We start from the raw sequence: 16,612 nt of genomic DNA on the forward strand, positions 1-16,612 counted from the left end.
GGCGGCCGGAAGTGGTGACCTGCCTTCCGTGATGAGGGGTAGCGGGCGCAGCGCAGCTTTCCTTGCTTGGGCTGGCCGCTCCCACTCGCGCCCGCTCCGGGCCCCGCCGCCTCCCCTGCCTCGCAGAGGTGAGAACGCCGTGGCCGCGGGAGGCCTGTGAGCGATGGTGGGGCCGGTGCTGGGGAGCGGCAGCCGCTCCCTGTAACGGGCCCGAGGCACGGGGCAGGGACAGCAAGGCTGGATGGAACCTTGGGCAGCGTGATCCAGTGGGATGTCCCTGCCCATGGCAGGAGGGTTGGAACTAGATGATCTTTAAGGTCCCTTCCAACCAAAATCATTCTATGATTCTATGACAGCCACTGGCGTAGCTCCTGGGGGCGGGTGGAGCAGTGAGGCCCATAAAGGCGCGATCTGGACAAATTGGAGAGCTGTGCAATTACCAGCTGGGTGAAACTTAACACCACCCTCACAGGAAAAAAAAAAATCACTAATTTCTAATCTAAATCTTCCCTCTTTCAGCTTAAGACTATTCCCACTTGTCCTGTCCCTGCATCCTCTCATCAAGAGCCCCTCCACAGCTTTCCTGTAGGCCCCCTTTAAGTAGTAGAAGGTCTCTCTGGAACCTTTTCCAGGCTGAACAAGCCCAACTCTCTCAGCCTGTCTTTGTATGAGAGGTGCTCCAGTCCTCTGATCATAGTCCTCCTCATAATACTCGCTCTGCACCATGGGGCTCCCACACAAAATGCCAAGATCGCTTGATATTTGACTCCTGAGGGCAAGAGTGCCTATAGAGGGATCTGGACAAATTGGAGAGCTGGGTAATCGCTAGTTGCATGGAGTTTAGCAAGGGCAAGTGCTGGGTTTTGTACCTGGGGCACAGCCTCCTTGGATGTATGGACACACTGTGAAGCAAGAGGCTGGAGAGCAGCTCTGCAGAAAGAGATCTGGGTGGTTCTGGTTGATGTCAAGTTGAACGTGAGCCAGCAGTGTGCCCTGGCAGCCAGGAGGGTGAACTGTGCCCTGGGGTGCATCAAGCACGGCACTGTTAGCTGGTTGAGGGAGGTCCTGCTCTGATCTGCACTGGTGCAGCCCCAACTGAAGTGTTGTATGCAGTTTTGGGTGGCACAGTACAAAAAGGATATAAAGCCACTGAAGAGTGTCCAGAGGAGGGCTACAAAGTTGGTGAAGGGTGTGGAGGGGAAGTCGATTGAGGAGCTGCTGAAGTCACTTGGTCTGTTCAGCCTCTAGAATAAGAGACTGTGGCGGGGAGGGGGACTCATAGCAATATTTTGCTTCCTCACAAGGGAAGGAGGAGGAGCTTCTCTCTTCTCTCTGGTGACCAGTGATAGGACTGAAGGGAACAGCAGGAAGATGTGCCAAGGGAGGTTTAGGTTGGGTATTAAGAGAAAGTTTTTTACTCAGGGTGATGGAGCACTGCAACAGGCACGCTAGGGAAGCAGTAACAGTACCAAGCCTAACAATACTTAAGAAGTATTTGGACACTGCACTCGTATGCCTGGTGTAAATTTTGGGATTGTCCTATGCAGGGATAGAAGTTGGACTCAGTGATCCTTGTGGGTCCCTTCCAACTCAGGTCATTCTGTGATTCTGTCTGGAATCTGACTTGGGAAGAGAACAGCAAGGATGGAGGGCAGCTTGTGGCTGAGAGCTGAGCATCAAGCTGGGGAGGGGTCTAGAGCCACAGGGATTATGGGAGCATCAGGGATTATGAAGGGACCTGGGTTTGTTTAGTCTGGGGAAGAGGAGGCTGAGGCGAGACCTGTGTTCGATCCAATGAGAAAAACCCACTAACACCTTTAGGGGACAAAGAGCTGTGTGTTTAAAAGCTGTTCTGGCTCAGTGAAAAGAGACTGTTTTATTCCACGGTAAAGTTTAGTTACTTTGTATCATAGAATCATGGTATGGTTTGGGTTGGAAGGGAATTTAAGGCCCATACCGTTCTAACCCCCAGCCGTGAGCAGGTACACCTCCCACTGGATCAGGTTGCTCAAAGCCTCATCTAACCTGGCCTTGAACACTTCCAGGGATGGGGCATCCATGATTTCTCTGGGCAACCTGTGACAGTGCCTCCCCACTCTCACAGTAAAATCAGGGAGATTGTGAATACATGATATTCAGTGTTCAAGCACTTAAAACACAGATTTTTCCCTTTGTCTCCCAGATCTTAAATCTGACACAGACTTTGGTTTGGATACCACAGCCAACTGAGTTGTAATCACTTCCTTACAGCAGATAAAAGGCAGCATGTAGCTGGATTTATCTAGCAGTGGCACAACATACCTTCACTGTTGTTTAAATGATATAAAGCTTCTGAGTAAAGGCCTAGACAAGGCACAGAACAACATTGTGGTTAAGGCGGAGAGCTAGCCACAAGAAAGCTTTCAAGTGAGCATGGATTTAGAAGTAACAGGGCTTTTTAAATGGTAAAGAATCTGTCAGAACAGAATCTGTGACATTCAAGGCCCCACAAAGATAAGATAAAGGGAGAAATATGCCTGAAATAATGTTGAGAAGCAATGAAACATCTGTTGGAAGGCATTCCTGTCATAAATAGGAGAGATCTTTAACTAATGCCTGTCTCAGAGGTCTTGGATGCAAACATTGTGTCCAATTTCCCAGTTACTTTACTGGAGAATCAAGAAATTAATTCTGAATGTGACATTTGCATAACTTCCTACCCAGAATATGTAGCTTTCTCTTGACTCATGAGGCTCTCCTTGACAGTCGCAGAAGAAAGGGTGAAGGGAACATGGTCAAGGGATTCTGTGAAGAACCAGATGGATGATGTAACCTGCCGGGGTTGGCAGTTTGTTAGAACTGGTGATGGTTTAAAAAGTAGGAGAATTATTTAAGTGTTGTTTCTCAACTACTATAAAACAATTGATTATGGTGGGTTTATTTTTGGTGTATAAGGATGCTTGTCTGTCGCACAGCTCCCTGGTTACACAAATGCAATTCAGGTTAATGTCCAAGTCCTAGTTAGTGTAGAGTTCCTGTGGAAAACAGTGGTGGTTTCCGATCTGTGCTGTAACTAAACTATTTAAAGGACCCAGCTTTTTGTTGTAACTTCCATGCAGCTTTGCTGTGACAAAAGAAATTAAAATATTGCCGGATAAACCTATTGGGTAAAGTTTAAAGCAGCTGTTGTTCACTTCCAGGTTTTGCTGCCACACTCATTAGGAAGTCATATGATGTCAGAAGAGTTGATATCACTCCCTTGGAGCAGAGGAAGGTAACTTTTGATACCCACGCATTAGTGCAGGATCTGGAAGCCCATGGTGAGTGATAAATAATTCAAAGGAAAATGTTTAGTTAAAGTATCGTAACTTTGAGTACTCTCAGTACCAATACTTGGCGTTATAAAATGTTTTGGCAGTCTCCCAGGATGGCCGGGAAAGGAGTAGCAGGCAGTACTGTTCAATGCCTCCAAAACAGTACAGGCAGTCTATACAGCATCTTCCAGCCAAGGAACATCATACACTCAACAAATGTTTAGTAACAATAACAGTTAACGAACTGTTTTCTAGCAAAAATGAAGCTTTAGTACAAGTTCCTTCTACTGGCCTGCTAGTAGTAACTTAAGGGTTTTCTTCTAACTAGAAATAGTTGCAGCAGTGTGGTGCTGTGATATGTTCTGAATTCCTGCACTGTTATTTCATGAGTGTAGTTGCCGGAAGCCGCCTGGAAGGTCCTTCCAGCCTGGAGTTCTGGCTCCCAACAGCTACTGTGAATCAGTGCCTGCGGAAGAGTGTCAGGACAGGGCAGATGTAGATGACACAGCCTCATGTAATTCCCAAGCCTCCAGCTGGTTTCACCCTAGAGGTATTTGGAGTCAGGTGTGAGTTTTAGTAACCTTCAAGGGAATTCTTTTCACAAGCTTATTTAGCCCCTGGGTCACTCTAAATGGATTAGTACCCAAAACATCCTTTCTCATGGAGTTTCAGACAACCACAGCTTTATGGAGAACCTGCCTTCTGCAAGGATAATTTGATACCCTCTCAGCTTTTTTGTGGGAAGAGGGAATGAATGTTTGATCTCTCATATTACTCCTGACTATGTAAACTTCTGTCATTGTTCTTTTCCAAACAGAAGAATCCTAGCTTGTTGATTTTTTTCCTTCGACAGTAGCTTTTCCATACTTTCTGTCATTTGTGATGCCCTGCTGTGAATCTTTTCAACTGCTATTACATTCTGCTTCAAAGCGGAGGGAACAGACCTGCTGGCATAATTTGACAACCAAATGTCCCACAGATTGGAACAGTGACATCATGTTGTATCTGTTTTGTTCTCCGCTCCTTTCCTTAGTAATTCCCAAGGTTTTGGTTTGCTTTATTGATCCCTGCTAAGCATTGAGCTGATATCTTCATCAGACTAGCAACTATCTTTTAAAATTCCAGGACCTGTTGCACCTCTTAGGGGAAGGAAACGGCCACAAAGCATGCACACGTTTTTCATTATCATTAATGTAAACCCATGCTGCAGCTTGACAAACCAGCATTTTAGCAGGGAGCAGCGGCATATTTCCCTAAAGAGTTCACCTCAAACATTTTTTTCAACAAGATGTTGATTGATCCCACTTGATAAAATGGACCAATTAGAACCATAGAATCATTAAGTTGGAAAAGGCCTCCCTGACAAGTCCAACTGTCAGCCCAACACCACCACGCCTACTAAACCATGTCCTGAAATGCCACGTCTACACATTTTTTTAACCCCTCCAGGGCCGGAGACTCTACCGTTCCCCTGGGCAGCTTCTTGAAGTGCTTCAACACTCTTTCAGTAAAGAATTTTTTTCTAATATCCAGTCTAAACCTCCCCTGGTGCAACTTCAGGCCGTTTTTTCTCACCTATCATTTGTTTCTTGGGAGAAGAGACGAACACCCACCTCCACTACAACCTCATTTCAGATAATTATGAGATCTCATTGCTCTCATTAGGGAGCAATGAGATCTACCCTCAGCCTCCTCAGGCTGAACAGTCCCAAATCAAAGCACAACACGTCAGTGAGACTGGTAGCAATAAATCCCTTGGCACTAGACCACATATGGTGAAAATGACACTTGTTTTTTTCCACTATTCACCACACATCATCTTTCACATCTTGGAGTTGCACTGAGCTATAGACAAAGTGTAATTTTTAACGTCAGAAAGCAAAAATTCCAGTTTGAATTCATCCTGCAGGCAATGCATGCAGCAGTTTTAAATCTAGATTCACACGTGTTCATATCTGTGTGCAACAATCTCAGTTGATGCAGCCTTACGCTTTAATATTATTATTCCAAAGAATGTGTGCTTTGTAGCTCAAGGTAAGTTTGGTTTTAACAAATTTGTCAAAGTTTATTATGAAGTAAAATTTTGATGAATGCATGAACAAATATGCATTGTACAGAAGTTTGGTACTCCTGTCACCTGCACACATAGACTGTTGCAATTTATTGAAAGTTGATGTGCTTCTGGTTTTCGCAGCATTAAGTCTGTGGTTTTTGTAGTTAAAAGTCACAGTGACTTGCTTCTTGCTGTCAGTTCTTAGGAATTTACTGTGAGGGTATTGAGGCACTGGCACAGGTTGCCCAGAGAAGATCTGGGTGCCCCATCCCTGGAGGTGTTCAAGGCCAGGTTGCATGAGGTCTCAAGCAACCTGATCCAGTGGAAGGTGTCCCTGGCCATGGCAGGTGGGGTGGAACTGGATGATCTGTAAGTTGCCTTTCAACCCAAAACATTCTGTGATTCTATGAATTGTGTGACTTCCAATTTGCCACTGTAGTTAGGATCCCAGTTTATTATGTACCTTCCTGCTCTTCTCTTCATCCAGCTTTCTAATATTACCTTCACTTATCATCCATCTTTTAGGCTTTCAGAAGGAACAGGCCGAGACCATTGTATCGGCACTGATGATCCTGTCGAATGTCAGCCTAGACACCGTCTATAAGGATATGGTTACACAGGCGCAGCAGGTAAAAAGCAATCTGTGGTGTGGGCCTACAGCATTGTACAGCTATAATGGCTCACATTTGATATTTTCAAACTGTCATAGTACTATAAGCAGTTCACTGGGATAGGTTTTCCTAAGTTTCAGGGTGGTATTAAGAGCAGCAACATCTCACACCTTTCCTCTCACAGGAGGGTTTTCCAAATGCGGCCACAATATATAAATGTAATGTAGAGATTGCTTAATTTGCTATTGAAAAGCTCTGTGATAAACCAAACATTTAACTGTGCTTTACAATGGTTGAGGATGAAAGAGAGATTCAAGGAGAGGTTCCCAAGAGATAACGAGACCATCTAAAATACCAGAAAATCATCAGTGTTTTTATTGAATCTCAGTAAAGATGTCAGCTTTCTTCTGAAATTCACTATGTTTGTCCTGTTTTCCTAGTCATGAACTAAAAACTACTATTAAAACTATTCCCTTATTTTCAACTATTCCCTTATTGAATCTGTTCTCTGAAAGCCAACCATGTTCTAGGCTGTATCAAAAGGGGTGTGACCAGCAGGTCAAAGGAGAGGATTCTCACCCTCTGCTCCACTCTCATGGAACCTCACCTGGAGCACCGTGTTCAGTTCTGGAGTCCTCAACACAGAAGGGACGTGGATCTTATAGAGCGAGTCCATAGGAGGCCACAAGAATGATATGAGGGCTGGAGCACCTCCCATACAAGGACAGGCTGAGAGAGTTGGGCTTGTTCAGCATGGAGAAGAGAAGGCTACAGGGAGATCTTATAGCAGCCTTCCAGTACTGAAAGGGGGCCTATAGGAAAGCTGGGGGTGGAGAGCTCTTTGTTAGGGGATGCAGAGATAGGAAAAGGGGGAACAGTTATAAGCTGAAAGAGGGGAGATTTAGACTATATGTTAGAAAGAAGTGTTTTCCGGTGAGAGTGGGGAGGCACTGGCACATATTTCCCAGCGAAGTCGTGGATGCCTCATCCCTGGAGGTGCTCAAGGCCAGGTTGGGTGAGACTTTGAGCAACCTGATCCAGTGGAAGGTGTCCCTGCCCATGGCAGTGGTGGTTGGAACTTGATGATCTTTAAGGTCCCTTCCAACCCAAACCATTCCACGATTCTATGATTTTATTCTGCATTTCAGCCTCTGATGCTCCATCTGTTGTAAAAGATGATCACAGCTCAGGTGTGTGCACAAACATTGATGTCCACAGTGTAGACATCAGGTGTGTGCACAAACATTGATGTCCACTGCAGCACCGTAGCTGGATTTTGCCCTGTGCCAGCTCTCAGCCTCCCTAACCTGGGCATGATTTATGTGAAAGTGTAGGCCTAGGAACTGTTTCCATTCAGTGGAGTGGGACAGAGCGGCTTTGATTTAGGAGGAAGAGATTTTAGCCACCTGGATCTAATCTGTGGTGTTTCCATGCCCTCTGGAACAGTAAGTGGGCTCTGAATTGTCTGGTTGTTGGTATAAAAGTAGCTGGTTTTGCTGATCAGGACACCACCTCAGCTTGCACTCCAGCAAAGCTTTAAGGTGTCTCCTCAATGTAGGTATTACAGTTCATGTTTGAGGACCTATTTGGACACAGCAAACTGGTCAAGTAGCATGGCTGTTTTTTCTCTCAATAACAGAGGTGGTGACAAATTTCATCGTAAAAAATTGCCAAAATAAAAACTTCTGATGACTTTGTGGGCAAGAAATGGTAGTGCTTACTTAGGATCTGGATTCAAACCAACAGTTAAAGCTTCACAGACTACTAAAAACTGTTCAGTGAAAATGGAAGAGAATGAAGGCATAACCTGAACTTTTGGGTCTCTCATTTCATAGCTTTTTGTACATATTACTAATTCTGGCTTTGTTGCTTAAATTCAGAGTTAGTGTCTAAAGCAATAGAAAAACCCCAAAACCCAAACCTCCTGAATCTTTCAAACAAATTGCAGCTATAAAATTCTGCATTTCTGTCACTTCCCTGTTGGAGTTTCTCCTCCCCCCCTTTTTTTTTTTCTTTACAGTAGCCAATTTAATAACTCACACCTAAAAATCTTTCCTTTATTTACCAGAAGGCATGCAATTGAGTCACTGACATGGTTTATTGTTTTTAAGGAAATAACTTTGCAGCAGATCATGGCACATTTGGATTCCATCCGAAAGGATATGGTCATCCTGGAGAAAAGTGAATTTGCAAACTTGAGAGCAGAGAATGAGGTACTGATACATATTTTAAATGAAAAGGTTAAAGTGTAATATGTGAGTCATACCTGTTGTGCATTTTAGCAGAAGAAAATACAAATGTAAAAGTAGTGATGGGTACTTCTTATCAGAGTTTAAGTGTTTGTATATTACAGCATCTGTGATATATTTTTGGGTAACAGTTTTAAGCTGAAAGAGGGGAGATTTAGGTGAGGTATTAGAAAGAAATGTTTTACTGTGAGGGTGAGGAAGCAGTGGTACAGGTTGCCCAGACAAGCATTGGATAACCCATCCCTGGAGGTGTTGAAGGCCAGGTTGGATGAGTGGAAGGTGTCCATGGCACAGGGATTGGAACTGGATGGGCTTTAATGTCCCTTCCAACCCAAACCGTTCTATGATTCTGTGGTATTTTATGTGATAAGACTTGCTCAGTTCTTCTGTAAAGAAAAAAAGAATTTACACATCTTGGAATCATCTTCTGTATTTTTATTTAAAGGTGATTCTGGTGCAGCCTTGTCACCATTATCAGGGAGAGCAGACAGCTGTTTCTTAACCATTTAATTAATCTGGTGATTGAGGCATATTTTGGCTTTACTTGACAGCGTTTAGATATTTTTCTGCTGTCTTTAGCCTCAGAATAACAAGATCATCATTGTATAAAAAACCCCCTTTATTTGCAGGAAAATTCCCAGCAGATTGTATATGGCTATACAGACTGAACATACCAGTTAGGATGTTTAATCAAGAACTAATTGCTCCATGGGGAGAAAAATTATGGAAGAGTAGTTGCATGCATGTGGTGGTAAGACTTACGTGAGTGATTTAACTTGGTCAGCAGTTTTCTGAATTAGTAAAATCGTATTTTATTTTCCTCCTCTGCACCTAGAAAATGAAAATTGAATTAGATCAAGTGAAACAGCAGCTAATGGTAAGTAAACAGCAAGTACCTACACACTCCTGTGAGGGATAGGAAATACTTATTTTTACATTATCATTAAGTTAATTTTTATGTTATTTTTATGTTATCATTTAGTTAATTTTAAATAGATATTCTCATAATTTTTATTTGCTTTAAAGAATGAAACTGGTAAAATTCGAGCTGACAGCAAGTTGGACATAAACCTGGAAAGGAGCAGAGTGACAGAGATGGTGAGGTCTATGAAAATACTCTTATTAGTTATGTATCTTGTTTCCCATCACTACAATTCTGATTTGTTTTTTTATCCACAGTTCACAGATCAGGAGAGGAAACTGATGGAAGCAACTACAGAGTTTCATAAAAAGGCAAGTATGGCACAGAGCTGATTTTGTGTTTAGCAGGGCACAGTTAGACTGTATACAGTGTGTAACCTCCCCAGCTGTCGTGAAAGGTAACAGTTTTGAATGTAGTGAAGCGGAAGGCTGGAGTGTTTCACTCGCACCTGCCATACATGTTTATCACCTGGGTTGCTGAAATTCACACTGAACACTGCTCAGGCAGAAGAGGGTGTGCAAGCTTTATCTCTCATTTCCCCAATATCTAATGTGCAGGCTCTTACAGGTGGGGTGTGCGCTGCCATGCTTCTTCCCAGCACTGATAGATGGGCTGATCAGCTCTACCCATAGGGGTGGTTTGTATGTCTACAGCTAAGCAAGTGTTTCAAGGTGGGGGAAGTCCTTGAAGTTGCTAGCAGGCCCTGAAGACAAAGAGACTGAAGATGGACATGTCCCATTTTCAGCATCTCCTCCCTTTTCTGGATATGGCTTGTGAATGCTTAAACCTTTGTTTTGCAAAAATTTAGAGATCCTGCCGATATGCTGAAGAATGCCTCCTTTATGAGGCACTAGCATATCAGAGACAAAAGTCTGTATAATATGAATTTTCTCTTTTTCTGTTTCTTTCTTTAGTATTCTTCCTGGATTGTATAAAATGGTGTTCTGTGTCTCCTAAAGGCTTTTACCAGTTACATATTTTACTTCAATGATAGGTTGGAAATGTGTTTCTTGGTCGTGATAGGATGCCATTCTTATTTGGCTTTGCAAAGTTGAAAGGGGTAGAGATCACTGTCAGATATATGCTGTCTTTTAATGTTTCAGGATACAAGAACCAACAGCGCTATCTCAGAAATCAGTAATAAAATAGACACTGAAATAGCTTCCTTAAAAACACTGATGGAATCGAATAAACTGGATACCATACGCTATTTGGCAGGTACGTGATAGGCAGAGGGTGAGTGCCAGTATTGCATTTTGGATGTACACAGTTATATTCAGGAATATCTGATGCGTGAATTCAGGAAGTCAGTTGTGTAGCAGCAGACAGCTCAGACTGGGTAGGGGAGATCCCCCCTGCAACTGGAAGGAAGGTGACACAGAGCACAGAAGAACTGGGAGCATGCAAACACTGCTGCACTTGGACTAGAATTGCGCCCAGAACTGGAATTAGAAGGAACAAGGACATGATTTTTTTTAACAAAGACAAAAGTCTAAATGCCTTGTCTAGTCTGACAAGTGCCTCTGCTTGCTGCAAGACAGGCACTGGTGGGGTAGAGTTGCTACAAAAGTTATCCTGAGGTCATGTAATATGCCCTGAGAGGTAGCTGTCATTCCAGACGAGTCTGAGAGGGAGCAGTTCTGACCAAATTCTGTCCTGCCACAAGCAGATGGTTTCAGTGAGGTAGTACAGTATTTCCCCTGCCAAGCAGCACAAATTCCAGTCCGATTGTTTGGCTTGTTCAGCATGGAGAAGAGAAGGCTCCGGAGAGATCTTATAGTTGCCTTCCAGTACTTAAAGGAGCCTACAGGAAAGCTGGGGAGGGGCTCTCTATCAAGGATTGTATATATAAGATAAGGGAGAAGAGGTTTACACTGAAAGAGGGAAGATTTACATCAGATATTAGGAAGAAATTCTTCCCTGTGAGTGTGGTGAGGCACTGTCCCAGGTTGCCTAGAGAAATCATGGATGCCTCGAACTTGGAGGTGTTCAAGGCCAGGTTGGATGAGACTTTGGGCAACTTGATCCAGTGAGAAATGTCCCTGCCCATAGTAGGGGGGGTGGAACTGGATGATGATCGTTAAGGTCCCTTCCAACCCAAACCATTCTGTGATTCTATGATTTCAGTTGATCTGCTCAAAGAATACATAACTAGTGACATTTTTGTTGTGTGGGGGCTGGATAAAGAGTAGTGCATTGTATTTGGAAGTGAGGACAGATTCAAAGGGAAACATGATTGGATGCTAATTAGCTTTATTTGAATGCTGATTGTAACAGCAGCATAACAAATCTGAAAAACAACTCAGCCTTCAGAGGTGCTGCCCAGATAACCTCACACTGGGTCAGATATGGGTTGTGAGTTCATTGCCATTTTATTCTGTGGGGTATCATTTTATTGATGTCTGATGCCAGAGCTGGTACAGCCGTCTCTCCTGTACTACAGCTGCCAGTAGATGTGTGACAGAAATAAAAGTTACTGCAGCAATTCAGGAGCTGAGGAGGCTCTGCTTTACAGTCATTACCATTCTTCCACCTGTTTGCAGTTAATTTCTGTATGTAGAAGGTGATACAATTTAGCATTCAGCTAATTATTCTCTTTCTTTTTTTTTTTTTTAACAGCTTCAGTATTCACTTGCTTAGCAATAGCACTGGGATTTTACAGGTTCTGGAAATAGGTCTAAATGGAATGACTGCGTCAAACACTGACAGAGGAAATTCCACCCAGGCAGTGTCAGTTAGATGGTCATGTTTGCACTGTAGATAACCTTGGTACCTTTTTGGTTTGATATTCTTACTGTGTGCTAGAAATGTCTTCTGAATGTGCAGCACTAAAGATCAAAATAACTAGGCAGGGAAGTGGGCAGATTGTAGTATTTCATTGCCCTCTACTGAATGCTGTACTTATTTCAAAGGCCTTCTTATGCTAAATCAAAAAATGTTTCCTAATGTGTATTAGAATTAGTTTTGTTTTCGGGACATTCTCAGTGGAACATTCTCACTCTTAACTCCTCTTGAAATGGAAATAGTAAACATTTGATATGCCCTGGAAATGGGAATACTATTCCCCATGTGGGACTACTAATGCCAGATTCCAGCAGATCTACTCTTAATCTTAAATAGAGGATTTTGATTTTTGCCTTCAGTCTGTTCCTTTTTTTTCTGATGGATTTAAGCCTGGTCCTTTAGTTTTTTATTTATATGTAAACACATTCTCCTAAAGAGTCCCTCTTTTTCTTGAAAACTGTTTTACATAAATTTGTAGTCTCATGTTGAACTAAAATAGATTGGTGTTTTTTAGTATCTCTTGCAATAACACCAGAGTTCAACAGAAGGGGAGAACTTTGTCTTTCCAAGGGGAAATGCCTCCACTCTTAGTGTTTACTGGGCCAGATAAGTGCTCTTAACTCCTCCTTTCAGGCTGGGCAGAGTGTTTCCAGTAAACGCTCACATATTTTCTGCGCATAGGATCTTGTAACACGGAAATAATCAGTATCTTGGTGGTGCTATTGTGGTGGTGGTCGTTCTGCTCTGCTCTCCGTGCTCCTGTGGACTGTGCTGTAATCCTGTGGGACACAATGACTCCAGACTATTCTGTGATCCTGAGGGACACACTGGCTCTCCTGACTTCTGATGATGACCCCTCTGCAAGAACTTCACAGCTCTTGCTGCGAGATGGAGCAGAGCAGTGGGATGCCTTCCAAGACTGAAGGAGTCACATCTTGTTGAGTACAAATGCTTATGCTTGGGTTGATTCTTTTAATAAAATAATAATTACAAAAAAAAAATTTCCTGGATTAAGTTTTTCAGGAAGAGCAGGCCCTTTATGGGCCACAGAGTATATATAGTACTGACTAGCAGCATTTCTTTATTGCAGTTTTATTTTGGTTTAAGTTGAACTTGCTGGTATCTTGCCAATTCTTATATTCTGTACATTAAATTATTTAAGAAAATAAAATGAATCTTATATTTGCTATGTGAGTGTGTGAGAGATTTGAATACAGGTCAATAGGCTGCAAAAATGTGGCTTTCACAACAGGCCATTACACTGGGAGCAGCAGCTGCTGTTCCTGTGTGTTCCTGCTGTCTGTGTGTTTGCCCAGTGGGCATGGGTGCCAGCAGCAAAGATCTTAGCAGCCCCGCAGCTGCTTGTGTCTGTTCTAACTGTTACATGTACATATTCATCTTCTTGTAAGCTATAACCATTTCTGAGGAATCAGAGAATCATTTGGATTGGAAAAAACCTTTAAGATTGAGTCCAGCCATTAACCCAACACCGCCAAGCCCACCACTAAACCGTGTCCCTGTGTGCCCATCCACACAGATTTTAAATCCCTCCATTGACAGAGAATCCACCACTGCCCTGGGCAGCCTCATCCAGTTCTTGGCTACCCTTTTGGTGAAAGAATTTTTCCTAATATCCAGCCTGAACTGCCTCTGGTGCAACTTGAGGCTATTTCCTCTCATCTTATTTATCCCTTGCTACTTGGGAGCAGAGCCCAACCCCTGCCCTGGCTCCAGTCTTCTTTCCAGGAGTTGCAGAGAGTAATCCCCTCAGCCTCCTCCAGATCCAGACCCTTCCTCAGTTTTGGTGCCCTTCGCTGGACGCAGAATAACTCAGAGTAATCTCTTGCACTGTTCCTACATGAGGGTTTAGCACCAGGGATGATGTAGGACATTGCTGATCTGCTGCAAGTTCTCGCCACCATCACCCTGCACACACTGATGTGGGCTCTGATGACGGGATTTCTCTTCTTTAGCTCCAGTACAGGGCTTGTGCTGTTGCTCCACGTGTCTGTCCCTCAGTCAGGGCAAACAAAAGCACTCATCTTTTTCAGTGCCTTTGAAAGTCTTGGAGATTCAGTTTCCTTTGGGAGCTAAGGATAGAACAGTTTAGGATCGAAATACGAATTAACCCTAAACTGCAAGGATTTCTTATTGAAACCAAAACTCTCGAAACATTATGCACATGGAGGTTCCAAAGGGAAAGGAATTTCACAGTACCACATGGACGAGAGAAAAATCTTTATATGTGAAGTCATTAAACGTATGGAGGTCAGGAAATGTGCCATTTCTAACACTGTGCCCCATAACCTAGCGAATGCTTCAGCCCCGAGTTAGACCCAAAGGCCTCTGCTCCAGTTCACCTGGCACCTCACAAGGGAATCGCTTCTTGGCTTATTTAGGAATGACTTGAAGATGACAATCAAGGGGCCTGGCACCAATCTGCAGCCAAGAAGTTCTCCCAGAGACTATCCTGGTTCTACACGGAAGGTCCTACCTAATTATTTTAGGAGGCAAGGTGATTTATTTGTTTTCCTCCTAATAGCTGGTGTTCTTTTCTCAGACTTAGGAGGGCCTATGACATGGCTACAATTAACCCTTTTAATGTCACCTTATAATTTGCAAAGCTGTTGCTAAACTCCTACCTGGACAGGAAGAGGTGGCTTTCTGCCTTTTTTAACATAAAAACTGTTACTACTGTGATTTAAAAATGTTTTGTATTCAAGAGAACTAAAAAACTAGTTCGTCCACAATTTCTCCGGGGAGCTGGGCTGTGCAAACACTTTGTATTGTCTACTCTGCTGCCACTCTACCTCCTCAGTCTGCCTGCACCTCATCGGAGGTTGGTTGTTCAGCGCAGTCTCACAAAAGTTCCTCCAGGGATGCTGGCTGGTTTCCTCTTTACTTTCTTTTTCTCTTTGCAAGACTTGGGGATGGTCTCAGCTTCCTGAAACAAAGAACATTGCAGCCATTAAAGAACAGTCACGTAAACCTGCTACCTCACAAGCCAGGATTTAAAAATATATGGCTTTGAGTAACCACAGAATATTGTGTTCCAACTGAAGCCGAGGGCAGAGCACAGGCCCTGGGGAACAGAGAACAGACACAGCAGGGTGAGATGTAAAGGGCCCCTCGGTTGTAGCAGTCAGAGCAGTAGTTTGTGAAAACAGATCTGCCTCAACAGAAGTTGTCTCCAGTCCCACCTGGTAAATCTAATGCCCAACTGGACTTTTTTAGGTTGATTGTGATGGAAAGACTAACTAATGCATTCTTCCACCCTAGAAACAGGGCACTCTATGCCTAGATTTTTAAAGCTGCCTTGGAAGTAGAAGGGGTAATGTTTTAACGTGAGCTGTGGAAGTAGAAAGTGCCTTTTCTTTCCAAGTGGAGGCACCTGGCTGGCCTGAGGGTCTTGCCAGTGAGGAGAAAAGGAGGAGAAAAGGAGGAGAAAAGGAGGAGAAAAGGAGGAGAAAAGGAGGAGAAAAGGAGGAGAAAAGGAGGAGAAAAGGAGGGTGAGGAGAGACCTCAACTCTCTCTGCAGCACCCTGAAGGGAGGTTGGACCCAGGCTGGGGCCCATCTCTCCTCCCAAGTAACAAGTTATAAGATGAGAGGAAATGGCCTCAAGTTGTGCTAGGGAATATTTAAATTGGGTATTAGGAAATATTCCTTCCTGGAAAGGGTTGTCAAGCACTAGGAAAGGCTGCCCAGGGCAGTGGTGGAGTCATCACTGGAGGAATGCGGTGCTTACAGACCTGGCTTAGTGGTGGAGTTGGCAGTGTGAGGGTTTTGGTCAGACTTGATGATCTTAGAGGTCTTTTCCAACCTCTGTGATTCTGTGAAAAAGACCAGGGCCAAGGATACAATGGGAGATAAACAGTTGGAGGAGCATAATAGTTTGTACCTGGTGGCAGGGAATGTGGGCACAGGCTAAAGGAAAGGGAAAAAAAGGCACAGGAAGGCAGAAAAAGTTCAGGAACAATTCTGCAAGGCAGGGCAGGAGAAAGCAGGGATGGGGGATAGAAGGAGGTGGAAAGAACTGTGCAGTATGGCTGTGCTAGACCATTGTGCTGCTCATGCACACAGGGGTGTGTTTGAATGTCAGCTCTGAAGCCAGCACCTTGTACAAGTGTGTGACACAGGCACCATAAAGCCCTGAAGGCCTTGCTGCTTCACGCTGCAGTAATTGACTGTTGTCTGGCCACACTGCACACGCAGCCACGCTATGTTAGTCTGGGATCAGATGATGGCAACAGAAGGGCTAAAATTCTTGGGTCAACAGTCCTTCTGTCCTGACTCAGATTGTGCAGCACAACGCAGTCCATAGGTCCTGCTCTCAGCTGCATCACCTCTGCTCTCGAGGTGCCTGGAATGCCACAGATGTTTTGTGGCCAAATCCATACGCATCTTAAATGGTAACAAAATTGAGATCTAAGTGCTTGTTTCCTGCAAAGAGCATCCACCAAACATTCCTCCCTATCATGCTCAGGAAAGGATCAGTAACTGGTGATAGGGGTGAAGAGTCTGGAAGTATAAGAGTTTGGAAGCTGGTGAAGGGGCTGGAGCACAAGTCTTTGAGGAGAGGCTGAGGGAACTGGGACTGTTTAGCCTGGAGAAGAGGAGGCTGAGGGGAGACCTCATAACTCTCTACTACCCGGAAGGAGGTTGTAGTGGGTTAAGTGTTTGTCTCTTTTTCCAAGAAACA

At 43.9% G+C, this 16,612-nt stretch overlaps 2 protein-coding genes across 4 annotated transcripts in view; one reads left to right on the forward strand and one right to left on the reverse strand.

The window, feature by feature from the left end:
* Window positions 1-12,913, forward strand: CCDC90B (coiled-coil domain containing 90B). The gene is made up of 9 exons (XM_054088823.1): window positions 1-128; window positions 3,180-3,299; window positions 5,872-5,975; window positions 8,069-8,170; window positions 9,042-9,083; window positions 9,233-9,304; window positions 9,386-9,439; window positions 10,232-10,346; window positions 11,748-12,913. Exons 1-9 carry the CDS (start codon window positions 32-34, stop codon window positions 11,801-11,803), a joined length of 762 nt encoding a protein of 253 aa, XP_053944798.1. The 5' UTR covers window positions 1-31; the 3' UTR covers window positions 11,804-12,913.
* Window positions 8,836-16,612, reverse strand: part of ANKRD42 (ankyrin repeat domain 42) — a 24,179-nt gene continuing 16,402 nt past the window's right edge. For 2 of the 3 annotated variants that reach the window (XM_054088808.1, XM_054088797.1), the window contains one exon: window positions 13,051-14,856. In XM_054088808.1, coding sequence (XP_053944783.1) covers window positions 14,761-14,856 — 96 coding nt within the window. In that variant the 3' untranslated portion in view covers window positions 13,051-14,760. Of the gene's footprint in view, window positions 9,038-13,050; window positions 14,857-16,612 lie in introns of those variants that run through there. The other variant, XM_009565141.2, reaches the window with a different exon arrangement.

This window comes from Cuculus canorus, chromosome 1, assembly GCF_017976375.1.
Source record: "Cuculus canorus isolate bCucCan1 chromosome 1, bCucCan1.pri, whole genome shotgun sequence".
In the NCBI taxonomy this organism is placed as follows: Eukaryota; Metazoa; Chordata; class Aves; order Cuculiformes; family Cuculidae; genus Cuculus; species Cuculus canorus.

Excerpts from the sequence above, each read along its gene's own strand:
- CCDC90B (XM_054088823.1), top strand. The coding sequence starts at position 32 with ATGAGGGGTAGCGGGCGCAGCGCAGCTTTCCTTGCTTGGGCTGGCCGC. Across the intron at positions 129-3,179 it reads GCCTCCCCTGCCTCGCAGAG|GTTTTGCTGCCACACTCATT; the intron begins GTGAGAACGCCG and ends GTTCACTTCCAG. Across the intron at positions 8,171-9,041 it reads ACTTGAGAGCAGAGAATGAG|AAAATGAAAATTGAATTAGA; the intron begins GTACTGATACAT and ends CTCTGCACCTAG.